Source organism: Podarcis muralis, chromosome 16 (genome assembly GCF_964188315.1).
Source record: "Podarcis muralis chromosome 16, rPodMur119.hap1.1, whole genome shotgun sequence".
Classification (NCBI taxonomy): Eukaryota; Metazoa; Chordata; class Lepidosauria; order Squamata; family Lacertidae; genus Podarcis; species Podarcis muralis.
In genome coordinates this window covers 17,980,081-18,001,039 of record NC_135670.1, presented here as the reverse complement: position 1 = coordinate 18,001,039, position 20,959 = coordinate 17,980,081, and the positions used below count along the sequence as shown (strand labels likewise).

Below are 20,959 nucleotides of genomic sequence, written 5' to 3'. Positions count from 1 at the left end.
TGCACACAGCCTTTCATATGGCACATGCCACACACATGGGAAAGTGGTTTTCTAAATGGATTTCTAAAGGTATCATTAGTTATACCAATCTCCATGATTGGGGAAAGGTAACACAAAAGATACCCCTGGATACAATATCATTATACACACCTAGAGTTGCAGCACCGCCAGACACCTCTTGTGCTCAGATTGTGAATTGCAGTTAGGAAGCAACTCGCTGTCTGAACACAGGAAGGCCAACTTGGAATTGTTCACGTGTTCAGCAGATTACTTTTAATTATGCTCATGTGCGCTTACCAGATGGCTGGTTTTTTACATGTAATCAAACTACATGTCTGCCAATTTATCTGATGCTCAATGCTGCCTTAGCCAATTGACGCTAGTTATGCCTAGTCGCTCACTTTTTGGAAAAAAACAGGCAGCAGCACTCAAAGCGCCCTCAACGTCATGCTGAAAGATTAACTGACATGTGTGACTCCAATCTACAGTTTTCCCCCCAAAGCAGAGTATACTTCCTTGGCTTCTTCCTTAGTGGAAGTCTCTGCTTTGGCTATATACAATGCTTGCATGGGTGCTCACCTGGCCTGTTCTTTGACAAAATCTATAAATCACACCTCACGTGCTTTAGCTCTTTTAAATCAAGAACAGAAGATTTTAAGAGAAGCTGTTATTACACTGAAAGCTTCTGTAAGACTATCTCTTGCTACACCAGCATCTAGGATGTCAAGTTGTGTCTAATCTTTGCTGTTTTAATTTGACTGATGATAGTCACCATGTGCAAACTCAAATTGATCAATTGCGAGCACTAGCACACAACATCACACAGGATGTTCTTTCCTCCTGATGGGGCACTCTGTGGTCTTGGTTACCACAGATTGGGTGGTTTCGAACCCGGCTCATGTATGGGTTGCTAATCATTGTTGCCTTAATTGGAACTTCTTGTTTTTTACAATGTATCCCTTCCTTGTTCTCTCTCTGCACTACATTTTTTCCACGCCCTCCTTCAGGAATGTCTGATACAGAAACACATGCAGGAAGATTATGAGGACACAATGCCTCTCCTCTCTTAAGCTTCTCTGTACACAATAAATAAAAAATAAAAATAAAAAATGGTGAGATGTAGGAGTGCAAATATCCAGAGATGTAGTGATCAGGTGGGATTGCTATGAGGAATTATAACAGATATAGAGTAAGCCGTCTGTGTCAGCAATGAAAGCATTGTGTTGACTGGGTTTAAACTATTTTGATATGATTCTTGATCAATCTACACCCCTGCATCCCTGTTCCATTCCTCTCTTCCCCACATGTCACATACACAGCAGTTGCTTCGCCAGGCAGGCAGCCTGGGCCATAAAGACAGTGGGCAAGTTCCTTTGAAGTAGTTTCTTATATATTAATCTTGGGGTGTTAATCTTAGGGCCTGGAAATAGTTTCACAGGAAGGTGATAAAGATGCCTATCTCCTTGCCATCCTTCCATCCTCTCTTGTTTACTCCTGTTTGGGATCTCCGGAGTTTCTCTAGTCCTCTTTTATTTACTCTCAGATTAGGTATGCATGCTCAGAGTAGTAGTCTTTGTAGTTAAACGCATTTCTTTTTATCTAACTTTGTCCCCACGTGGGTTTGTGAAAATGCTCAGAAGAAATCTGATTGGTTCTTAGGAACACTCTGTAAAAAGCTTTTTTGTGAATAAAACGACCTGGGCCGGGGGGTGGGGGGGCTGCGAAAAAAACACGGACAAGCACAGAGAGACACGATTATACGCATCCTTCTCAGAGTCTTGCTGGTTCAAGCCTCTGTGTGTATTCTTATTAATCAGAGTTCAATCCTTCCTTTACTTTGCGAACGCAACACCACAGCAATGTTGGCTTTCCTTCCTTGACCCCATCACCTCCGCCCTATGGTGTCATGGCATTAGGTGGTGGCCTGCAGCATTATCTTGAGGACAAATCAACACTGATTACGTTCCATTTGGATTACTGCAACGTGTTATGCAAGGAGTTGAATTTGGAAATGGTCTGGAAACCTGAGTTAGTGATAATAATGACTGCAGGGACATTGATTGGCACTTGACAGGGGAATTTAGGCAAATTCACACCAACGAACATACACCCGCACCCTGTGTGAGGAATGTTAGAAGTGGGTGTGAGATCCTCAAAATCTAAACAAAATTGCTAAAGCAGTAGAGAGATTATTGATTACAAAATAACGTCCTTGCAAGATTAGGTGTCCAAAAGCAGACACACCCAAAAATAGTAAGACCGAAGGTTATATCCCTTATACCCGAGGCAGGTTCCCTCCTGTTTCCCCATTGGCTGGGTATGTGCAGGGTTTACAGCCTATCACGTCCGCCCAATTAAAATACTAACCCCCCCACCTTTGTTGACATCTCCCATTACTCTGAATTTGATGACCATTCCTCCTAATTTCTTTCCTCCTCCTTTGGTCTGTGTTGCTATTCTTTTACACATTGACACAAGCAATAAAGCCACATACTGACAACCCTTAGGCTTAAGCAAGCTCTATATTTGCTGAAGTATGCGTCCATTTCAGCTATCAGCCAACCTGTTTTCGGGCATTATAATCACGAGTCATTCTAAAGATAAGCTGTTAAGCAAGTCTATGGTTAGCTTGCACCTTATTACCACATTCCTAAACAATTTGTTTTCTTCTCAGCTGAGAGATTAAGTGGGTTGGCCGAGGATGTTCTCTTGCAGGTGACACGGACTGTTCTTGTATAAAAGCCACCAGCATTGGCTAAGGCAAAGTCCTTGTCTCTGTGCCTCTGAGTTGAAGGGAAATGGCATTTGGTGGAACTCTGTGGATGCAGATATTATATATGACCATCTTCATTCATCTCTTGCTGTTGGTATGGGGAGTTTCTTATACACTTGCCAGGACCCACCTGCCTCGAGGAATCACCCGTCCTGCACTATTGATAATTTTAAATTTTTTTATGGGATATGGATTTGTACTGGTAAGTTTATTTTACATAGATTACAGGGATGAAGCGACACCTCTATAAAAAGGGCTGCAACATTAGAAATAGTTTAGAGAAAAGGCAAGTAAGAGGCGACGTGATAGAAATGCTTAAGATTATGGAGAAAATAGAGAGAGAAAGGTTTTCCTCCATCTCTCACGACACTAGAACTTGTAGACAACCCAATGAAGCTGAATGTTGGAAGATTCAGGACAGATGGAAGAAAGGACTTCTTCACACATAATATATTCAATCCATGGAAGTCACTCTCACAAGAGGCTGTGATGGCTGCCAAGTTGAATAGTTTCCAACAAGAAATAGAGAAATTCATGGAGGCAATAGCTATGGATGCTTATTAACCAGCTCTGGCTCTAGAGATGGAGGCAGCAATGCCTCTGAACACCAGTTGCTGGAAAACACAGGAGGGGAGAGGGCTCCTGTCCTTGGGTCCGGGTTTGTGGGTTTCCCATTGGGGCACCTGATTGACAACTGCTAGATGCTAGACTAGATGGGCCATTGTCCTAATCCAGCAGGCTCTGCTTTGAGGCGTTCCCAAAGTAAAGGAAGGCTTGAACTCTGATTATGAAAATACACACAGAGGCTTGAACCAGCAAGACTGGTTGCGTATAATAATAATTCCTGTCCACCCTCCGGCCCAGGTCGTTTTATTCACAAAAGAACTTTTGTCACCGTGTTCGTAAGAACCAATCAGATTTCCTCTGAGCATTTCAACAAACCCCACGTGGGGACAAAGTTAACCTACGAAAACTAATTACCGTAAGCATGCATATTTCTGGGGTAAACAAAACAGAACTACAAAGGAGTGCATCCAGCAACCCCGGAAGTCACAAACAAGCAATATACATGATAAGAAGGAGGCCAGGAGGACAGGGATCATTATCACCTTCATGTGAGATCTGTTTCCTGGCCCTAAGATTAACATCCTAAGATTAACATATCAGAAAAGCTACAACAAAAAAAGCTGCCCACTATCTTTCACAGCCCAGGATGCATGCCTGGCATAGGTGTCAACTTTCAGATTTGAAAATAAGAGATCAGCAGCCGGAATAAGGGATCACAGGTCCCAAAGTAAAGAGCTCAGCTAATCTGTAGGTGGGCTTTTGCCCTTGCAAACAATCGTGGCACTCTCTTTTCATGTTTCAGTAATTTTGCTTCGGTCTCTTGTAATGTGCTGCCACCCAGTGGCCTTCCTGGCAAATTGCATCAGGTAATTCAGAGGTGCATCCCAACATAACATTTCCTTGCTTCTCATTGTGTCCCGCTGACCGTTGCTTGGTAAGTGCTGCAGTTACTTTCCATAAGCAGACCTTTCTCCTTTCCCCAGACCAGCTCTGTCAGGGCTATTGCTCACTTCCAAGCCTCAATATTACACACCGTCACCTCTCCGCTGGGAAGCGCTGAGCAAAGGCGAGTCCCCAGGCAACGCGGCCGATTTAATCGGCACAAGGCATGCAAACTCCACCCCCCAGTCGTTCTTAGACTCCTTATTGGGTGAGCAACACAGCCAGGCAACACAGTTGGAGCCTCCCTCCTCCCTGGCCGGCAGGGAGGAAGGGAGAGGAGCTGCTTCCTTTGAAACCTGGGAAATATACGGGACATCATCAATCCAGGACAGCAGCGGGAAACGGCTCTGGGATAAGGGAGTTTCCTGCCAAATAAGGGACGGTTGACAGCTGTGCTGCCTGGCAAAGCAACTGGCAGCTGGGCTGTGTACGCAAGCAGAGAGAAATGGACAGTAGAGGAAATGGCCAGAGATGCAGAGGGTTGTGGGATTTGATCAGAAATTACTGTCAATGAATTAAACCCAATCAACACCATGCTTTCACAGCTGACACAATGGCTTGGTGCATATTTTATAATTCCTCATAGTAATCCCATCTGATCCCCACACTCTGGATATTTGTACTCCTCCACTACTTAGGTTCTTATGCACTCCAGTGGATTTATCCTGAGTAGTACTAGCACTGAATACCCCCAATTTGTGTTGCATCTTAAGGTTTGAAATAACAGGAAGCGTACTAGGAAAGGGGAGTGGGCAGGGGCTTCACTTCTGGGCTGCTCAAAGAGAATAATTTTCCATCCCAAGAGGAAGGAAAGGATAAACAGCGCAGTCATCTCCCATGCACGGTTTCTGTTCCATAGGCAATACATATATGCAATACATATATCTAATGCTGATTTAAAATGCTAAATGGTTTGGTTTAAACAGGGAGGAATTCTGGAAAAACTGGGCATCTTCCATAGATATTCCATACTCAGGATCCTAAACCTATTAATTCCAGAAGTGAAGGACCCAAAAATGATCACAAGGGACCTGGTTTTTGATGGGGTGCCTGTGAGGCTGTACTGGCCCAAGACATCACCTGCTGGGAACAGGAAAGGAATCATCTTTCTTCATGGAGGGGTTGCACTATTTGGAAGCATCCGTAAGTTCTTTGAAATATTTTTGAAATGTTTCACTTTGTTGTTTGTGGAGAATTTGGGGTGATACTTTAATATAAAGGTCATGAAATGTTTGCTATGGAGGGGTGGGGGTGGTTTGTGCTGCCTCTGGGTTTTTATTTTTATCTTTATGAATACTGCTACAAAAGTTGGGTACCACCTCTCTGCCAAACCAGTAGGATGGGATGATGAGAATTGTAGTTTAAGAACAGTTGGAGACCCAAGCTTGGGAAACACTGCTCTAAAGACACTCTTTTCCTGAAAACTCAAACACCGCCCCATTGCCATGAGTCTGACAACCTCTTTCTGCACAGGCCCAAGAATTCCTCGCATATGTGCCACCAACCCCTTTGTCATTTTAAGGCCTCTATCCAAGTGAGGCACTGACTTGGAAAGTGTTTTTTCCGCTGGCCTCCAATCTTCCCTTCAATACTCCAAATCAGGCATAGGCAAACTCCGGCCCTCCAGATGTTTGGGAGTACAATTCCCATATCCCTAGCTAACAGGACCAGTGATCAGGGAGGATGGGAATTGCAGTCCCAAACATCTGGAGGGCCGGAGTTTGCCTATGCCTGCTCCAAATAATAATCAAAATCCTGCCACTTATTAATTTCTAAGGTTTAGGGTGGTCTCCCCCCAAAACTATAACAATATAAAGAATAACAACAAACAATGTCAATAACCTGTGCCTACACACAGTTTAAAAGGCCGTCTATTGTTTAATTAGCCAAAGGCACCTGACGATATGAAACGAAGGCGCCAGGTGAGTCTCCTGGGGGAGAGCATTCCACAAACGGGGAGCCACAAGAGTTCTGGGCTTGGGCCCAGAAACAAATTGGCAGCCAATGCAGTCGCACCAGGATTGGCATTATATGCTCAAACCACGGAGGGCAACCTGGCTGCTGAATTCTGCATCAGCTGAAGTTTCTGAACTGTAGGCAGCTTAACATGGCAGGATGGGATTGTGTGGTAAGAAAACAGGGCTGAGCCTTCCTGTTCCAGAGATGTCTGGTTCTGTATTAATTCCTAATGTCAAGGTCAATGAAAAATGCCAAAGAAGGTATTTGTGCTTCGTACTTCAATGGACTTCTATGAAAGGTCTTCCAGAGATGCTCAGAATTAATTTGAAAGAAGCCCAAAAATGTGGTCTGAGGTTTGTTTGGTCCTGTTCTGACTTATTCACGTATTTACACGTTCATTCTGCATGGAGGGAGTCCATGGTCATCTCAAGGAGGGCTTGTTCCCACAGCTGTGCAGCACTGGAGTCAAAGGCATCTTTCCCAGCCAGCCTTTCGCTAGCCAGTCCAAAATGGATCCCAGTCTTTGTTCTTCCTAGCACACCTTGCTTGAAAAGTATGGATTTTTTGGTTCTATTCTGAGTTTTACCCATTGAAACTGCTGATCAGGAGGGAACAAAATGTACATAATGGTTTTCAACTAGTGATGCCCCATTTATAAAGGGTTCAGTTCAACTTAGTTGTTGCCAAAGGAGACTCATTAAAGGTTATGTGCCTTTTTCCAGGAACTTCTGCAAGGATCTGCCATTCGCTTGCCCACGGAACCGACTCAGTGGTTATGTGTGTTGAGTAAGTATCTTCACGCTTCAGTTTCTAACCCTTCCACATGAGCCCAGAAAACGGCTGATTTTGCCAACCTTTAGAATGGGTGTTCACCTTTGTATTTTGATTTTTATGCCTTTGGACCCAATCCCTCTGGCTTTAAGCATAAGAAGCTGGATCAGGCCAAAGGGGGGCCCAACATCCTGTTCTCACGGTGGCCAACCAAATATCCCAATGAAAAGCCCACAAGCTGGACCCAGACACAGGAGCACTACTCCCAGTTGCAATGTACATCATCTGGTATTCAGAAGCATTACTGCCTGTGATAGTGGAGATGGCCCATCCGCCTTGTGACTAGTATTCATGGATAACCTTATCCACCATGAGGGGCTGATATGGCTTCTCAATCTATGCTAGTTCTATCTGTTGCAATTATCTCTATCCTGCCTTTCAGGACAAAACTCCTTCCAAGGCATCATATAAGGAACATTAAACTACTTTTACATAAAACTAGATAAATGTTTTTGTCCCTCTCTCTTAACTCTAGAACATGTGGACATTCAATGAAGCTGAGTGCTAGAAGATTCACCTAAAAGAAAGTACTTCTTTACGCAGTGTGTAGTTAAGCTGTGGAACTCGTTCCCTCAGGAGGCAATGATGGCCTCCAACCTGGGTGGCTTTAAAAGAGGATTAAACAAATGCACACGGTATAAGACTACCAGTGGCTACTAGCCATGATGGCTATAGCCTGCCTTTGCAGTTGGAGACAGTGTCCTTCTGAATGCCAGTTGCTGGAAGCTGAGGGAGGGAAGAGTACCACAGGACTCATGTTCTGATTGTGAGTTTCTCCAATGATTGACCACTGGCCACTGAGAACAGGATGTGAACTAGCATTATATTATCATGGAAAACCTCAGGCACTGGGGCTCAATGCTCCACTCCAGGCCTCTTCAGTTCTCCCTGAAGAGCCAGTGTGGTGTAGTGGTTAAGAGCGGTGGACTCGTAATCTGGTGAACCGGGTTCGATTCCCTGCTCATCCACATGTAGCTGCTGGGTGACCTTGGGCTAGGCACACTTCTTTGAAGTCTCTCAGCCCCACTCACCTCACAGAGTGTTTGTTGTGCAGGAGGAAGGGAAAGGAGAATGTTAGCTGCTTTGAGACTCCTTAAAGGTAAAGGTACCCCTGCGCGTAAGGGCCAGTCGTGACCGACTCTAGGGTTGTGTGCTCATCTCACTTAAGAGGCCGGGAGCCGTCACCGTCCGAAGACGCTTCCGGGTCATGTGGCCAGCATGATGAAGCTGCACTGGTGAGCCAGCACCAGTGCCGCACACGGAAACGCCATTTACCGTATTTTTTGCTCTATAAGACTCACTTTTCCCCTCCTATAAATTAAGGGGAAATGTATGTGCGTCTTATGGAGGGAATGCAGGCTGCGCAGCTATCCCAGAAGCCAGAACAGCAAGAGGGATCGCTGCTTTCGCTGCACAGCGATCCCTCTTGTTGTTCTGGCTTCTGAAATTCAGAATATTCTTTTCTTGTTTTCCTCCTCCAAAAACTAGGTGCGTCTTATGGTCTGGTGCGTGTTATAGAACGAAAAATACGGTACCTTCCCACTATAAAGCGGTACCTATTTATCTACTTGCACTTAAGGGTGCTTTCGAACTGCTAGGTGGGCAGGAGCTGGGACCGAACGACGGGAGCTCTCCCCGCCGTGGGAATTCGAACCGCCGACCTTACGATCAGCAAGTCCTAGGCACTGAGGTTTTACCCACAACGCCACCCGCGTCCCATGAGAAACTGGAGTCTGGTCCTTCTACAAGTTGGGAAAAGCAGGGTAGGGGGTAGTGATAAAGCAGGATATCAAATCCAAACTCCTCTTCTTCCCTCTGAAATCACCGCAGACCCCACCTCTGCACCATTGCCCCTCTTTTGCACCCTCCTTGAGTGGCATCTGCCTGACTGGAATTTGTCTTGCTTGCGTGAAGGCAGGGGTGCCAACCTGAGTAAATATTGCCCCCCCCCCCCCGCCGGTAAGTCCCATATTGCATAAATGATCACATGACATGGAGCACATAACCATTTGAATGGAAATGTCAATCAGCTTAGGGGGACCCAGCCTCCTTGGGGGTGCTGAAGGTGCCTCAGCCCCAAGTATGATGTCAAATGTTGATGATATCTTGTTTTTTCTTTAGATTTCGCTTAGCTCCTAAGCATCCCTATCCAGTCCCTGTACTGGACTGTTTAACTGCTGTAATACATTTTATGAAAAATGCAAAGGAATACGGAGTGGACCCCAACTGCATTGCCATTGTTGGGGAGAGTAGTGGAGGCACATATGCTGCAGCCATTTGCCAAGAACTGGTGACCAGAGAGGACCTCCCAAGAGTGCGAGCTCAGGTCCTCATCTACCCATTCCTCCAAGGAATGGACTTCAATTTGCCATCCTATCAGCAATATCATTCAGTTCCTCCCTTGTTCCGGAAAAGAGCTGTCAGTCTTGGTTTGACATATCTCACTGGGAAGACAATGAATGTAGATGGAGTTCTGAAAGGCACCCATGTCCCTCCTGATTTGAGAGAGAAATGCCAAAAATGGATCAATGCTGATAACATTCCAGAAGAATTTAAAGCTAGGGGCTATGTTCCTCTAGAACCTGCTCCATTTTCAGAAGAACTTTATGAACAAGTTAAAAGAGGTACTGAGACAATGTTTGCCCCCCTTCTAGCAGAGGATGACATAATCCGCCAGCTCCCGGAGACTTTCCTTCTAACTTGCGAGTATGATGTTCTCCGGGATGATGGGCTGTTGTACAAGAAGCGGCTAGAGGACCACAGTGTGCCAGTGACATGGTATCATGTTCAAGATGGGTTTCATGGAATAATGGCCATGGCTGGTTTGAAGGCAATTGAATATCCGAGCACTCAGAAATGTTTGCAGAATGTAATACAGTTCTTAAAAGGTTTATAGAAATGAATGACATTCTTTGTCTTCCTATGGCAGTCTTCCCCTTCTGTGGAGGGAAATATCGTTCCTCATTGTGCCAATCCTGAAGTAAAAAGAAAAAATCTGATCAAAAGTTCTACTCTGTTCAGTTTCAATACAATATTCCCTCAACATTTTGACTCATCCTTACTTCCATGAAGTTTCTGTTCAAATCCTTTGTCTACTAAATGTAATACTCATTTCTATAACAAATATACAACATTAGATTCCTTTATCATTCTCCTTCCTTTGCTTATATTTCCAGTCCTGCTTGTGTTTTCATTTGACTATAATATTTTCTCAGATATTCTGAAAAGGATCTCCACTCCTCCACAAGCATTTCGTCCTTTGGGTTTCTTGTTTTCACCTTCTCCATATAGTCCAATAGTTTTAAAGTCCACTCCTCTTTTGTTGGAACTTCTTCATCACTTTTTTTAAAATTGATTTTCCAGATTTTAACCCAATTATAAAAATTATAACAAATTAATACAATTCTGTGTAAGTGACTTCCTGCGTGCCGTCCTTGATACGTCCTTATCTTCCAATGTTACTGTGTTTACATACTTTACATACTCTTATTGAAATAGTATAACAGACCCTGAGGATTGCCACACCCCTTGCTACTGGTTTGGGAGTTTTCTCTTTCTAGAAGATCTCTCCCCTCCTGACTGGAATGAGACCCATGTAGGCTGTATCCACACAGCTTCTACTTCTCCTGGCTCAAAGTCAGCTCTCCAGCTAGCTCCTGGCGTAAAACTCTCCCAAGACACTCAAACCAAGCCCAGTAAAAACTCCCTCAGAAACTGCTCCTTTTATTTTTCTCCTCCCACTCTGCTTAGTACTCATTCAGAGAGGCTCCAGCCCTCTGGTGGAATTCTGAGGGACTGCATCACCAAACTCTGGTCTGGCTTTGCTGTCCATCACAGAGGTACTTAGCAGGGGTCAGCAAACTTTTTCCGCAGGGGGCCAGTCCACTGTTGTGGGAGCCATGAAGTCATGGCAAAGGCTTGTAGCGCCACCTGGTGCCTCGCTGACCTCAGTGACCTGCATGTCCGTGCCTTGCTGTGTATTAAGTGCATAGCCTTATATGGAGTTATGCTCCCCCTCTGGGCAGTAATTACCTTATATGGCGAGGGGGGGGGGAAGCCATGACCGGATGAGGTAACGCGAGACTTTGGCAAACGGCCATGCGGCTGGGGAGAACAAAGGATAATAAAATCAGGGGAGAGCAGACGGAGGAGCTGCTCTTACCTTCCTGAAAATATAGCTGGCTCTTTGTGTGTTTTTCTATGCTATGTGTGATGGCCTGGGAATCCGATTCAGAGAGTGTACCAGGTTTCCTTTCAACATCTCATTAATTTGACTTTCTGCCTTATTACCTATGCACGTCTAGGAGCCATACACCTCGCACCTTGTGGACTATTACCAGGCTAGTGACTCAGGACTGAACTTTGACTACGGTAACAGTAACCTCCCCCCCGGGACCAGCACAGTTTGCTCCCGCCACACCCGCACTCCCCCTTCGTTGGGGTGCGTTCGGGAAGAGCCAGAGCCATGGCTGACCAGGCAGCTGCGCTGGTGGCATTGGCCCAGGAGAACCAGGCCTTGACCCACACCGTTCAGCAGCTAAGCGATGTGGTTGCGGCACTTCAGCAGCGGTTGGATGCCTTTCCAGATCCTGGGGCCGATGCACCAGCTCCAGGCAAGTACCCAGTGGCCTTGCCAGAGAAATTTGATGGGGCCCTGGCCAGTTTTCCCATGTTCCTCGCCCAGGCCAAGTTGTATATTCAGCGGCGAGCCCAGAACTTCCCTGACGACCGCACCAAGGTGCACTTTTTGATCAGTTTGTTAAAGGACCAGGCGGCCAAGTGGGCTTTGCCACTGCTCCGGCAAGACTCTCCTTTGCTAACAGACTATGTGGGGTTTTGTAACCACTTAGAGACTGTGTTTGGCAATCCTCTGAAGGAGAGCCAAGCCAATCAGGTGAATTGTCAGTTGAGACAGGACAAGTCCACAGCCGCCGCCTACGCCACAGAATTTCGGCTGTTGGCACAAGACCTGTCTTGGAATGACTCTGCACTTCGGGACCAGTATCTTGAGGGACTGTCGGACGAGATACTGGACCAGTTGGCCATGATGGATCGTCCCACCACGCTGGACGCCCTCATTCAGCGGAGCCTGCAGATAGACGATCGGTTGGAGGACCGTCGCCAGGCCCGGGACCGCCAGCACTCCTGGCTCCTGGCACCAGTCCTTCCCAGCAGGTCCACGCCCACAGCCGAGTTGCCAGACGAGCCAACGCAGCTCGGGGCTGCACGACCTCGCCTCTCCCCCTCGGAGAAGACGCGGCGTCGGGAGGGGAACCTGTGTCTTTACTGCGGTGGGAGTGGACATTACGCCCGTTCCTGTCCCGAGAAGATGCCAGTCACAGGGAAACCGCCAACCTCGGTAGCCGAAGGCCCTAGCAACCTGGGGTCCCAAACCATGCAAGAGGGGCCCTCACCAGTGGAATTGCAACATCTCATGGTTCCGGTGCGTCTCTACCCTCCAGGTGGGCCCTGGATTCTTACCCATGCTCTGGTAGATTCAGGGGCAACCCGCTCCTATATGGACACTGCCTTTGCCGCTCATCATCAGGTGCCACTTCAGAACAAGCCAGAACCGGTACAGGTGGAGGCAATTGATGGGCGGCTCCTGCGTTCGGGTGCCGTCACTCGGGAGACCCAGCCCTTGGTCCTGTGTCTCCAGCAGCACCGGGAGGTGCGAACTTTGGACATTGCCTCCATGCCCCGGTTCCCCCTGGTGCTCGGAATGGACTGGCTGGAGGCTCACAATGTTCAGATTGACTGGGTCAATCGGACTGTGCACTTCCCAGACCCATGTCCCAATGCTCGGTCCGAGATGCTAGCGGCCGCACCCACTGAGGAGGCTGCATCCACGCTCCCCGCCGAGTACCAGGACTACCAAGATGTGTTCAAGGAACGGGGGGCAGACCAGCTGCCGCCGCATCGGTCCTTTGACTGCAGCATAGACCTCCAGCCTGGAGCGCCCCTACCGGTGAGTCGCTTATACTCTCTAACAGAGCCAGAGCGCGAAGCTTTGCAGGACTTCCTGCGCAAGAACCTGGAGCGTGGTTTCATTAGGCCTTCTACCTCGCCCACCGCTGCGCCTGTACTCTTCGTTAAGAAGAAATGTGGGGAGCTTCGCCTATGCCATGATTACCGGGCCCTGAACAAAATTACCATCCCAGACCGATACCCTTTGCCCCTTATTTCAGAGTTGCTGGAGCAGGTGTAAGGGGCGCAGGTGTTCCCCAAGCTAGACCTCCGGGGGGCCTACAATCTAATTCGGATCCGAGCCGGGGATGAGTGGAAGACAGCGTTCGGGACCCGGTACGGGCAGTTTGAATACCTGGTCATGCCCTTCGGATTGTGCAACGCGCCCACTGTGTTCCAACGGTACATCAACCACGTGTTCCAGGACTTGCTAGACAAGTACGTGGTGGTGTACTTGGATGATATTTTGGTTTTCTCCCGTGACCCGGCTCACCACGAGGGTCATGTTCGGACTGTGCTGCAGCGTTTGCGGGAGCACCGCCTGTATGCAAAGCCCAGCAAGTGCGAGTTCCATCAGCGGTCAGTGGACTTCCTTGGTCACCGACTCTCTCCAGATGGGGTGCAGATGGATCCTGGGAAGGTGGCAGTGGTTCGGGTATGGGCGGCACCTCGGAACCGCAAGGACCTACAGCGTTTCCTTGGGTTCGCCAACTATTACCGGACCTTCATTGCTGATTATGCTCATCGCACCACCCCGTTGACCCGGCTACTGCGCCCCAAGACGCCGTTTTCCTGGGACAAGGAGGCAGAGGATGCGTTTCAGGGATTGAAGGCCTGTTTCCAGAGAGTGCTGATCTTGCAACATCCTGATCCCTCTCGACCCTTTGTGGTAGAGACCGACGCCTCCAGTACGGCTCTCGGTGCCGTCTTGTCTCAGCAGTACGGACCTGATGTGCCACTCTTACCCTGTGCCTTCTATTCCCGCCAGCTTCTTCCAGTGGAGCGTAACTATACTGTATGGGAGCGGGAACTACTGGCCATCAAGGTGGCCTTTGAGGTCTGGCGCCACCATCTTGAGGGGGCACGACACCCGGAGGAGGTGAGAACCGACCACCGGAACCTGGAGTACCTCCAGACCACCCGCAAGCTGAACCAAAGGCAGATCCGGTGGGCGTTGTTCTTTTCCCGGTTCCAGTTCCGGATCCGCTACATCCCTAGCTCCCAAAACCAGAAGGCGGATGCCCTGTCCCGGAAACCTGAAGACAACGCAGACACGGTACAGCAGGCAGTACCCACCACGATCCTACCACCGGCTGCATTCCTGGCCACCCAGGAGGCGGAGCCACTGCAGGCTCGGGTGCGGGAACAGCAGCGGGTCAACGCTTGGGCCCAGGAACGACTCCGGGAACTGGCCGAAGGGTCATGCCCTCAGTACCCGGGGCTGGTCTTGCATCAGGGCCTTCTGCTGCACCACGGTCGCCTGTACATCCCGCCAGGGCCACTGCGGGCTGAGGTTCTCCGGATGACCCATGATGCTCCAGCAGCGGGGCACTTTGGGCGGTATCGGACCACCCATCTGGTAAGCTGTGAGTTTTGGTGGCCCCGCCTGAAGGCTGACGTGGCTCGCTACGTCGCTGGTTGTGATGTCTGCCGGCGGGCCAAGGGCCCTACCGGGCGACCCCCCGGCCTACTTCAGCCATTGCCAGTCCCACCACGTCCTTGGCACATGGTTTAGCTGGACTTTGTAGTGGACTTACCCCCATCTCGTGGCTGTACCTGCCTTCTAGTTTTCTCCAACCATTTCACTAAGATGGTGCACTGTGCCCCCTGCCCATCCGTACACAGCTAAGGAAACCGCTCAGCTGTACCTTCAGCATGTCTTCCGCCTGCATGGCCTACCTGAGCGTGTGGTGTCCGACCGGGGCGTTCAGTTCACATCCCGGTTCTGGCGAGCATTGCACCAGACCCTCGGGACAGAGGTCTGTCTCTCGTCAGCCTACCACCCACAGACCGATGGCCAGACGGAACGGGTGAATGCGGTGCTGGAGCAGTACCTCCGGTGTTACTGCAGCTACCAGCAGGATGACTGGGTCGACCACCTAGCATTGGCGGAGTTCGCCTACAACAACGCGGTGAATGCATCCACCCAGCCGACCCCGTTCCAGGCCAGTTACGGTTATCATCCACAGCTGTTTCCAGATGTGCTGCCGGCATCCGCGGTCCCTGCGGTGACGGAGTGGCTTCAGGAGCTCCAGTCCCAGCAACAGCTATTGATGGAGCAACTGCGCCAGGCCAAGGAGGCGTACAAGGCCCAGGCCGACCGCCACCGCCAGGTGGGGCCGGAACTTCACGTCGGTGACCTGGTATGGCTCTCCACTCGCCACCTCCACCCCTCTCGACCTTCGCGGAAGTTGGACACCCGTTTCACCAGCCCATTTCCTATCGTGGACCAAGTCTCACCTGTGGCATTCCGTCTCCGGTTGCCCGCAACCCTGAAGGTTCACCCGGTCTTCCACAGGTCCCTTCTGAGTCCAGTGGCCCCACCCGATGAGTTCCACCCGAACCGTCCCCGACCGCAGCCAGTTTTGGTCCAGGGGGAGCCTGAGTACGAGGTGGAACGCATTCTGGACTCCCGATACCGCAGGGGAAAGCTGCAGTATCTCATAGACTGGAAGGGGTATGGACCGGAGGACCGTTCCTGGGAACCAGCAGCCAACGTCCACGCGCCTGCCTGCCTCCGAGATTTCCATGCGGCGTACTCCAGACCCTCGATTGAGGGGGGGGGCCTGGGAGGGGGGGTGGTGTAATGGCCTGGGAATCCGATTCAGAGAGTGAATCAGAGGAATCCCAGCCTGCACAGGAGTCCCCGCCTCCAGGGCCGGCTGAACTGGGGCAGGGCCTTGATTCTGAGGAGCCTGCACCTGTGCCGGATCCTCAGGAGCGGGCACCAGGTGAATCCATTCTGGCTCCAGAGGTGGTTGAGGACTCAGTGCCTACAGGTGAGTCTCCCCCTGGGCCCAGTAACCCTTCAGCCTCTCCTGAACTGCAGAGGCTTAGGGCCCTGAGCACTCCCAGGAGGAGTGCTCGCCTTAAGACCAGGAGAGGTGGGGCTCCTGGGGGCCGGGACCGCCCCTGGCCTCAGAGAAGATAACGGCCAGTCAGTCCAGTCCCAGGCTGCGGGAGCAACGTCGTCACTGAAGAGCTGTTTCGGCCAGCATCCAGTCCTGTTCCTCCAGTGTTCCTGTTCCCCGCCCGGCTTCCTGCTTCTGACCTTCCAGCGTACCTGTTCCCCGCCCGGCTTCCTGCTTCTGATCTTCGAGTGTTCCTGTCCCCGCCCGGCTCCCTGCTTCGGACCTCGCCTCGCACCTTGTGGACTATTACCAGGCTAGTGACTCAGGACTGAACTTTGACTACGGTAACAGTAACCTCCCCCCCGGGACCAGCACACTATGCCTCACCATTTAATGACGGCTGGACTTCCGTCACACTGTCCCTCAGACCATGTGGTGGGCTGGACTATATTTTGAAGGGGGGGGGATGAACGAAATCCTATGCCCCACAAATAACCCAGAGATGCAATTTAAATAAAAGGACACCTTCTACTCATGTAAAAACATGCTGGTTCCCAGACCGTCTGCAGACCGGATTTAGAAAACTTCAGTGGGGGAGAGGGGAGGGTGGGGAAAAAGCTTTGCAGAAGGATTAAGAGGCGAGAAAATGGAGTCTGGTCCTTCTACGGGTTGGGAAAAGCAGGGTAGGGGGTGGGTAAAAGGTAAAGGTAAAGGGACCCCTGACCATTAGGTCCAGTCGTGGCCGACTCTGGGGTTGTGGCGCTCATCTCACTTTATTGGCTGAGGGAGCCGGAGTACAGCTTCCGGGTCATGTGGCCAGCATGACTAAGCCGCTTCTGGCGAACCAGAGCAGCGCACGGAAATGCTGTGTGATGGCCTGGGATTCCGATTCGGAGGATGAAACAGAGGAATCCCAGCCTGCACAGGAGTCCCCGCCTCCAGGGCCGGCTGAACTGGGGCAAGGCCTAGATGCTGAAGAGCCTGCACCTGTGGCAGTGCATCAGGAGCTGGCCCCAGGTGAAGCCCTTCTGGCCCCAGAGAGGCTTGACGACTCAGTGGCCACAGGTGAGCCTCCTCCAGGGCCCAGTAACCCTTCGGCCTCTCCTGATCTGCAGAGGCTTAGAGCAGAGAGGCGAAGGGAACTGGTTGCCCCCAGGAGGAGTGCTCGCCTTAAGGCCAGAGGAGGCGGGGCTCCTGGGGGCCGGGACCGCCCCTGGCCTTAGAAGAGGATAAAAGCCCAGTCAGCCCGGCCCCAGGTTGCGGGAGCAACGTCGTTGTTGGCTTCGGACCTTCCTGCGTTCCTGATCCCTGCTCGGCCTCCTGTTCCTGACTATCCGGTTCTCCTGTTCCCTGCTCGGCTTCCTGTTCCTGACTATCCGGTACTCCTGTTCCCTGCTCGGCCTCCTGCTCCCAACCATCCGGTGTTCCTGTTCCCTGCACAGCCTCCTGTTCCAGCGTTCCTGTTCACCGCCCGGCTCTCTGCCTCGGACCTTGCCCCTCTTCGTGTGGACTCTGCTACACCCAAGGTACCTTACCCCCGGGACCAGCACAGTTTGCTCCCGCCACACCCGCACTCCCCCTTCGTAGGGGTGCGTTCGGGAAGAGCCAGAGGCCATGGCTGAACAGGCGGCTGCACTGGTGGCTTTGGCCCAGGAGAACCAGGCCTTGTCTCACACCGTGCAGCAGCTCAGTGACGCGGTTGTGGCACTTCAGCAACGCTTGGAAGCCCTACCGGCTCCTGGGGCCGACGCCCCGGCTCCGGGCAAGTACCCAGTGGCTTTGCCTGAGAAATTTGATGGAGCCCCGGCCAGCTTTCCCATGTTCCTGGCCCAGGCCAAGCTGTATATTCAGGGGCGAGCCCGGAACTTTCCTGACGACCGCACCAAGGTGCACTTTTTGATTAGTTTGTTAAAGGACCAGGCGGCCAAGTGGGCGTTGCCGCTACTCAGGCAAGACTCCCCCTTGCTGGCAGACTATACGGGGTTTTGCAATCGTTTGGAGGCCGCGTTCGGCAACCCCCAGAAAGAGAGTCAAGCCAACCGGGCGATTCGGCATTTGAAACAGGGCAAGTCCACGGTGGCCACATATACCACGGAGTTTCGGCTGTTGGCACAGGACTTGACCTGGAATGACTCGGCACTGCGGGACCAGTATCTCGAAGGGCTTTCGGACGAGGTACTGGACCAGTTGGCCACAATGGAACGCCCCACCACGCTGGACACTCTCATTCAACGGAGTCTACAAATAGACGACCGGTTGGAGGATCGTCGTCAGGCCCGGGGTCGCCGACACTTCCAGTTCACGGCACCAGCTTTTTCCGGCAGCCCCACGGTCACAACTGATTTAACGGAGGAGCCTATGCAGCTCGGGGCAGTGCGGCCACGCCTTTCCCCCGCAGAGAAGGCGCGGCGTCGGGAGGGAAATCTCTGTCTTTACTGTGGCGGAAGTGGACACTTCGCTCGGTCCTGCCCTGAGAAACGCCAGCCGCAGGGAAACCGCCAACCCCAGTAGCTGATGGCCCTAGCTACCGGGGGTCCCAAACCGTACAGAATGGGCCCGCACCAATGGACTTGCAACATCTTATGGTTTCGGTACGTTTATACCCTCCAGGTGGGCCCTGGATCCTCACCCATGCTTTGGTAGATTCAGGGGCAACCCGCTCCTATATGGACGCTGCTTTTGCCGCCCATCATCAGGTGCCACTTCGGAACAAGCCAGTACCGGTCCAGGTGGAAGCGATTGACGGACGACTTCTGCGTTCAGGTGCCGTTACTCAGGAGACCCAGCCCCTGGTCCTGTGTCTCCAGCAGCACCGGGAGTTGCGAACTTTGGACATTGCCTCTATGCCCCGCTTCCCCCTGGTGCTCGGGATGGACTGGCTGGAAGCCCACAACGTTCAGATTGACTGGGTCAAACGGACCGTGCACTTCCCAGACCCATGTTCCCATGCTCAATCCGGAACGCTGGCGGCCGCGCCCTCAGAGGAGGCAGCACCCACGCTCCCAGCCGTGTACCAGGACTACCAGGACGTGTTCGAGGAACGGGGGGCAGACCAGCTGCCGCCGCATCGGCCTTTTGACTGCGGCATAGACCTCCAACCCGGAGCGCCTTTACCAGTGAGTCGCTTATATTCCCTAACAGAGCCAGAGCGCGAGGCTTTGCAGGACTTCTTGCGCAAGAACCTGGAGCGTGGGTTCATTAGGCCTTCCACCTCGCCTACCGCGGCACCAGTGCTTTTCGTTAAGAAGAAATGTGGGGAACTCCGCCCTTGCCATGATTACCGAGCCCTGAACAAAATTACCGTCCCAGACCGGTACCCCTTGCCCCTTATCTCGGAGCTGCTGGAGCGGGTGCAAGGGGCACAGGTGTTCACCAAGCTGGACCTCCGGGGGGCCTACAACTTGATTCGGATCCGAGCCGGGGATGAGTGGAAGACAGCGTTTGGGACCCGGTACGGGCAGTTCGAATATTTGGTTATGCCTTTCGGTTTGTGCAACGCGCCTGCTGTGTTTCAACGCTACATCAACCACGTGTTTCAGGACTTGTTAGACAAGTACGTGGTGGTGTATTTGGATGACATACTGATTTACTCCCGTGACCCGGCTCGCCATGAGGGACATGTCCGGACTGTGCTGCAGCGCTTGCGTGAGCACCGTTTGTACGCAAAGCTCAGCAAGTGCGAGTTCCATCAGCGGACTGTGGACTTCCTTGGTCACCGGCTCTCTCCAGATGGGGTGCAAATGGACCCGGGGAAGGTGACAGCGGTTCAAGAATGGGCGGCACCCCGGAACCGCAAGGACCTACAGCGTTTCCTGGGGTTCGCCAATTACTACCGGACCTTCATCGCTGATTATGCTCATCGCACCACCCCGTTGACCCGGCTACTGCGCCCAAAGACGCCGTTTTCCTGGGACAAGGAGGCAGAGGAGGCGTTTCAGGGGTTGAAGGCCTGTTTCCAGAGGGCACCAATCTTACAACATCCTGACCCCTCTCGACCCTTTGTGGTGGAGACCGACGCTTCCAGTACGGCTCTCGGTGCCGTCTTGTCTCAACAGATTGGTCCTGAAGCGCCACTCTTACCCTGTGCCTTCTATTCCCGCCAGCTCCTACCAGCGGAGCGTAACTATACTGTGTGGGAGCGGGAACTACTGGCCATCAAGGTAGCCTTTGAGGTCTGGCGCCACCATCTTGAGGGGGCACGACATCCGGTGGAGGTGAGAACCGACCACCGGAACCTGGAGTACCTCCAGACCACCCGCAAGCTGAACCAAAGACAGATCCGGTGGGCGTTGTTCTTTTCCCGGTTCCAGTTCCGGATCCGCTACATCCCTAGCTCTCAGAATCAGAAGGCGGATGCCCTGTCCCGGAAACCTGAAGACAACGCAGACACGGTACAGCAAGCAGAACCCACCACGATCCTACCTCCGGCTGCATTCCTGGCCACCCAGGAGGCGCAGCCACTGCAGGTTCGGGTGCGGGAACAGCAGCGGGTCGACGCTTGGGCCCAGGAACGACTCCGGGAGCTGGCTGAAGGGTCCAGCCCACAGTATCCGGGGCTGGTCCTGCATCAGGGCCTTCTGCTGCACCACGGTCGTCTGTACATCCCGCCAGGGCCACTACGGCTGGAGGTTCTCCGGATGGCCCATGATGCCCCAGCAGCGGGGCACTTTGGACGGTATCGGACCACCCATCTGGTCAGTCGAGAGTTTTGGTGGCCCCGCCTGAAGGCTGACGTGGCTCGCTACGTTGCTGGTTGTGATGTCTGCCGGCGCGCCAAGGGACCTACCGGGCGACCCCCCGGCCTACTTCAGCCATTGCCAGTTCCACCGCACCCTTGGCACACGGTTTC

The 20,959-nt window shown here is 51.7% G+C and overlaps 1 protein-coding gene across 1 annotated transcript; it reads left to right on the top strand.

The window, feature by feature from the left end:
- The first annotated feature begins 5,023 nt into the window (after window positions 1-5,023).
- On the top strand, window positions 5,024-10,042 carry LOC114587206 (arylacetamide deacetylase-like 4). The gene is made up of 3 exons (XM_028711229.2): window positions 5,024-5,425; window positions 6,964-7,027; window positions 9,194-10,042. The coding sequence occupies exons 1-3, from the start codon at window positions 5,191-5,193 to the stop codon at window positions 9,966-9,968; spliced, it is 1,074 nt and encodes a 357-aa protein (XP_028567062.2). The 5' UTR covers window positions 5,024-5,190; the 3' UTR covers window positions 9,969-10,042.
- The last annotated feature ends 10,917 nt before the right edge of the window (window positions 10,043-20,959 follow it).

Excerpts from the sequence above, each read along its gene's own strand:
- LOC114587206 (XM_028711229.2), top strand. The coding sequence starts at position 5,191 with ATGGTTTGGTTTAAACAGGGAGGAATTCTGGAAAAACTGGGCATCTTC. Across the intron at positions 5,426-6,963 it reads TGCACTATTTGGAAGCATCC|GAACTTCTGCAAGGATCTGC; the intron begins GTAAGTTCTTTG and ends GCCTTTTTCCAG. Across the intron at positions 7,028-9,193 it reads TCAGTGGTTATGTGTGTTGA|ATTTCGCTTAGCTCCTAAGC; the intron begins GTAAGTATCTTC and ends TTTTTTCTTTAG.